The sequence below is a fragment of the Protopterus annectens genome, chromosome 11.part0, assembly GCF_019279795.1.
Source record: "Protopterus annectens isolate FY-2018-M chromosome 11.part0, PAN1.0, whole genome shotgun sequence".
Lineage (NCBI taxonomy): Eukaryota > Metazoa > Chordata > Ceratodontiformes > Protopteridae > Protopterus > Protopterus annectens.
In genome coordinates, this window is record NC_056745.1 from 245788615 (window position 1) to 245794614 (window position 6000).

General features: G+C 35.0%; 1 protein-coding gene across 6 annotated transcripts in view; it reads right to left on the reverse strand.

The window, feature by feature from the left end:
* IRAG2 (inositol 1,4,5-triphosphate receptor associated 2) overlaps positions 1–6000 on the reverse strand; it is a 1240358-nt gene that overhangs the window by 751276 nt on the left and 483082 nt on the right. For all 6 annotated transcript variants that reach the window (XM_044087670.1, XM_044087672.1, XM_044087673.1 and 3 more), the window contains one exon: positions 95–209. In XM_044087670.1, the coding sequence (XP_043943605.1) occupies positions 95–209 (115 nt within the window). The remainder of the gene's footprint in view (positions 1–94; positions 210–6000) is intronic.

Consider the following 6000-nt stretch of genomic DNA (forward strand, 5'->3'; position numbering starts at 1 on the left):
CTGGCTAGTTTAATATCACAAGTTTTTTTTTTCCTGAAATGTGCCAGAAGTCAAACAAGTGAGCTACTAATCTTGGAAAGACCACATTTTTTACCTGTCTTTTAGAGTCTTGCAGCTGCTGCTCTAACGCTTGCAGTTTCTTGTTAAGGTCAGTCACTCTGACTTCAGTTTCTTCTTGCAAAAGCATCTGTTTTTCCAGCTCATGCATCCTAGTGACAAAAGTCCAGATCACAAGCTTAAGAGATGATCTAGAAGACTGTTTTACATGTTACACCCTAGCAAATGCCACAAAGCATGTATTACACTATTTTCTATGAAGAGTTTGCTATAAGAACAGTTGTATAATTTATTTTGCAAAGAGAACATCCTTCTTAAAAGTTTAAGCTACTAATCAGTACTTCCAATGACAGTGACAATTATTTTCATAACAGAATAATTGTAAGAAAAAGAACTTCCTAGGCAACTTCAAGAAAATGTAATTTCATTTTTCAGTAATGCAAATTAGTGTACAAGAAAATTAACTGGCTGGAAGTAAGGAAGATTGTGTGTGTGAAAAAACAAAACAAGGAGAGTTCTTGAGTATAACACAATGGCTAACACAAGGCTGAACAGTCCTTTTGAGAAGCAATTTGCAGAGATAATTTTCTATCTGTGAAGCCCTTTGATAAGAGCGTGGGATACAAGTTAAGATTAAAACTAGATTAGTCTGGTGATAAAGGAATGTAAGTGGCCAAGAAGAGGAGAAGTATAAACTGGAGTAGGCAATGTTTAATAACAATGATAATTAATGGCTTTAGAATTAATATATTTTGAACAAGCTCAAAAGAGAGATGCACTTTAAAACTGTTCAGGAACACAGACAATGTGCTAACCATTTGTAACTGGAAAAAAATTGCCAGGGACACAAATGATGGGAGTAATAAAAAAGGGGTACAAAACTTGGGTAACAAAGATGTTATTGTCATAGCAATTGATAATCAAATGATCAGAAGTACTTAACTGCTCATCTTCAGTGTCTTAAAATGAGGCCTTTTTTATAAAAAGATTAAATTGGTAATTCTTATCTCTGTTGCATCTGCATTTGCTACACAGTCTGGAAGATTAGTAGCAACAGTTAAAGCACTGAACTAATTTTCTTCCAATACTCGCCAGAATCCTCCAGCTCAGCAAGTCATCAAACAAGTGTTCTACGTCTGCATCTGAAAAAGGCCATGGTCCCAACTGAATCTTACCAAACAAAAGCAAACAAAGTCTGGTCACAACTGAATCTTACAAACAAAAGCAAAGTCTGGTCCCAACTGAATCTTACCAAACAAAGCAAACAAATGTCTGGGTTTCATTTGGAACTAGGTGCAAGTTAAATGATTAGGTAAGGTATGAACACTACGTGTGCTATACTTCTTTATTCTCCTTGCTAGATTGCCAATATACAGGAATAAAATGTTGGTATTTCATGCTCACAAATGCATAGAAAAGTTGATGGCAGCAAGGGAACTTTGGGTGTTTCAGAGCTGCTGAAACTTCTGTTGGAATTGGCAAAATCTGATACTGCTGTCTACTTATCTAAAATAAACACTGCTTAATAAAGTTACCTTCTGATATTACGTGAGTAATGCATTTATTAATACTGTAGATTATTAGTATTCTCACATATGTAACATAATGGCATTGCTAATGCCTATTAATACCATTAGGGTAGTTTGTCATATTATTCCTTCTTGCCATGAGTTTGAATAATCTGGATCATATAATATATGAAAAAATGTAAATGAAGTAAGTTTTGTGGGATCAGGTCAACATCTAGAAAAATACATTTGCATCAGAAAACAGGAAAAAAGGTATTACCTGTGATTTAAAAAAACACACAGACATTATCTTTTGTCTCATAGATATGCCCTGGACTGCACTCCATAACACGTTTATGGATTGTCTGCACGTTGTAGAAAAGATGTGCATTTCTGGAATCATTGCACTTGACTGGAAACAAAAAATTTTTCTAAGGTGATATATACTGGATGACATTTGTACTTTAAGGATTCCTGTGATTTATATGTCCATTTAATACAAGGTCTCCTAAACTGAAAGTCCAGAAACCTCCTCAGTGAGGTTAATTTTCTAAGTATTCGACTGTAGGTGAACAGATAATGAAAGGGTGTATGCTACAATATTTTTTTTCTAAAGAAAAAATCTGTCCCACCCACATCACTATCATACCTCAAAACATGTCTCTACTACAAGTACTCGAGTATTATTTAAATCAAAATTATTAATCCCAAAACATCTAAAACATTGTTTGCAGAAAAGATTTCAAGCCTGCATAAACTAAACTGTTGATGATTCCCTGCTGGGTGAGGAAATTAAAACTATATTTTTTGTCTTGACTAACAAAGCTGCTTTCTGTTTTACTTGCTCCATTTTGTTTTCTGTTTTAAGAAATCTGCTTGGCCTGGTATTTTTGTTCTATGTGAGAGAGGCAAGTTATCTAGGCTGCATATTTCACATATTTGTTTTCATTGCTTAATTGTCTCTTAAGTGATACTTAAATATAAAGTGAATTTCTGGTCCTTTGTCTTTTGCTGAAAAGATTTCAAGCCTGCATAATCTGAAGCGCTGTTGGTGATTCCCCGATGGCTGAGGAAAGTAAATCTATAGGTTTGGAGATATTTTTCTGAATTCCAAGGCATCCACCTCTGAAACTGAAGAAAAAAAAAAAAAATTACTTTTCGAGTTTCCTCTGCAGTGGCATAGCTGGGGGGGGGGGGTCAAGAGGGCCAGTACACCCCAGCCGGCACTTCTTTCACATTTAATTAAAAAGATTAAATTGAGTTTTGTTTTAAGGCGGTTCTTTAAGAAGAGTCTGTCTGGTTGCACATGTCTGTGCGTGTGTTGTCGCACAGATGTTCTGTTCTTCTGCCTGCAATTTTCAGAGCACATCAATCCTCCTCCTAAGAATTCATGGACTATGTCAGTGTGTGTTTTCGGAATTTGTAAGTGTGCATGTTCATTCAATTTGCTTTGATTAACATTCAAAGAATCAGATCTGCTTTGCTTAGTGTTGATCTGCTTTGTACTTTGTGCGTGTGATTATTTGCTTAGTGTTAATCTGCTTTACAGTGTTTGTGTGAGCGAGATTTGCTTAGTGTACATTTGCTTTGCAGTGTGTGTGTGTGTAAAAAATGCCCCAGTTAGGGATACATGGTGGTTAGTGTTATATAGGCTCAAAACCTGTACCTTGAGTACAAGAAAAAGGATCCTGAGTTCTCTTCCCCTACCACCAGTTGTGATTCATGGAGCTGAGTCTACGGAATGTCTGGAATGTTTAGCTTGGCTCATATTTTTGGTCTGTTCCTCTTAACATTTGTGGTTTTCTGGCAAATCAGTGTGAACTGACTTCACTAAATAATGACAGCCATTTAAGTTCGTCTTTCTATCTTTCAGAAAATGCACGGTAACACAACACATTTTATTCGAGCAACTCTCAAAGATTATACAAGCAATGTTTAAAATGTGTCCCTGGGTTTGGGCGGTTGTGCCCCCCCATAAATTTTAGCTTTTTCCAGATTTCTTGTGCTGCAATGTTGAGAGATACAGTTTAGTGTCAAATGCACTTTACAAGGAATTGAGTACTGCTTATGCCAAAGCTGTTTGCAACATGTAACTGTTGTTTAGCAAATGACATTGTGCTAAAGTATTTAAAAGCATTGTTAGTAGCACAACAGGGTTCTACTCCCATAGTATGTAGATGAATTACTGATACTACTCTGTGTTGTACTTTATAGGGGGTGGATGCTGCAGTCCAGAGAAGGTCCTCCTCTGGAGGAGATACCTAGTAACTATGAACCTGTTAACAGTTTGCCATCCATTCTCTATTGCAAAATTATCAACTTACAGTACATTTGTAATGTAGCAAAGGCTGTTTATTCTTCAAGGGCAACAGGCACTTCATTTGTAGATGAAACAATGAAATACACAACCTCTTCATTAGTTACAGATGTCTTTAATGTGGAATTATTTAGATGACTTCTGCAGAGATTGTGCATATTTACGGATATTGCTGGATTGTAATGATGAAAGATGTAGTAGACTTTTTATGATGGAAATGTTCTAAATTGGGCAGTTGTGTCATTATTGGTTCATACATTTTTGTTTCATTGCTTACTGGAAAAAATGTTCAAAACAATAAATTTAAAACATTCTAACAAATGTGATGCATTATACAAGGAATATAATTTAATACAATCAAGAAAGTGAATCAAAAAACGCATGTATATTTGCATGGTCCTAAATAAGTGTGCAAGGAGCCTATGATATGAAAGCAGCCCAAAGGTAAACCTAACTCATTCCCTCCAGAGCAGCTCAGAAAATGCTGACTGCTTAATTCCACCATAGGAACAACCATGCAGCCTGAGCTCATTTTCAGATAATCCATTTGTAATACCATACAGAAAACAAAAGTTCATAACTCCTTAACCATAAGAGCTAGACTAAAAATGTAAATGCAAAAGTTGTTCAGCAGACAGTGACCTTTCCAACAGTGTAAATGTTGATAGTGCGTATCTAACTTATTATTAAATATTTGGTAAGGAATGCTGATATTGTGCTTATTTTTTTATATCTTTGTAGTACAACAAATCACAATATCGTTGTGAATGCACCAAGTAGACCCATACAATTTGTAATTAGTTTGTTTGTATGAATGTCAGCTTTTAAATGATACCTTAACCATTACTGTGTGGTGCTCCATTACATAGATATTGACAGAAATATGATTATACTTCTCATAATTGATAAAGCATAATATTTCATCACCTGTAACAGACAGAGACTACATATCCGTGGACAAGTGCTTTAGAATGATGCATCAGTTGTGTCATCACCATGCTCTTTTGCAACAATATTGGCATAATAATGAGAAATATTGCAAATGTATAATTTTCATAATCCTATAACACTGAAAAGACTGATATCTGTGCATGTGTACAGCATACAGACACAGTTATTTTATCATGTTGTAAGGAGTGACACTGTCTTCAAAATGAGGCATCACTTGGCACAGTTACATGAACCCTGGCAAAGTAATTTACCAAAATATGTAAAGAAATCATAATTTCCATAAAGTCCTAAACAAACTTTGATATCTGTACATGTGTACAGCATACAGACACAGTTATTTTACCATGTAAGAATTCATACTGTCTTCAAAAGGAGGTATTACTTAGCACATTGGCATGCTCCCTTGCAAAGCTATTTACAAAAACATGAAAAAATTCATAATTTTCATAACCTTAGTCCTACACAAACTTATCTGTATGTATGTACAGCATACAGACACAGTTATTTTATCATGTTGTAAGGCCTAACACTGTCTTCAAAATGAGGTATCACTTGGCAAAATTACATGCTCCCTAGCAAAGTTATTTACCAAAATATGAAAAAAGCATAATTTCCATAACCTAAGTCCCAAACAAACTGTGATATCTGGACATGTGCATGGCATACAGATACAGTTCTCTTTATATCTTGCAAGTACTAATACTGTCTTCAAAATAAGCTGCTAGTTAGCATGCTGACATGATCCCTGACAAAGTTATTCAAATATGAAACAGTGTCATCATTCTCATAACCAAAACCCTAAACAAAATGTGATACCTGTACATTTGTCCAGCATACAGACTATTCTTTTTCCAAACTGCAACTAATGTTGCCTTCAAAATGAGGTATTACTTACCTTGACGGCATGTTCCCCAACAAAAATATTTAGCAAAATAGGAAAATAAATAACTCTCATAACCATAATTGTAACCAAACTGTGTTATGTGTACACCATACAAAGATGTTTTTCCATCTTGTAAGTACTAAAACTGTCATCAAGATGACAAGTTCCAGACTTTTACAACTAAATATGAAAAATATCTGTAGCACTCATAGTTGCAATGTGATAATGACTTTTAGTAATGCTATAAAACAAAAGGTTTTATCTGCTAACATCCCTTCCACTAG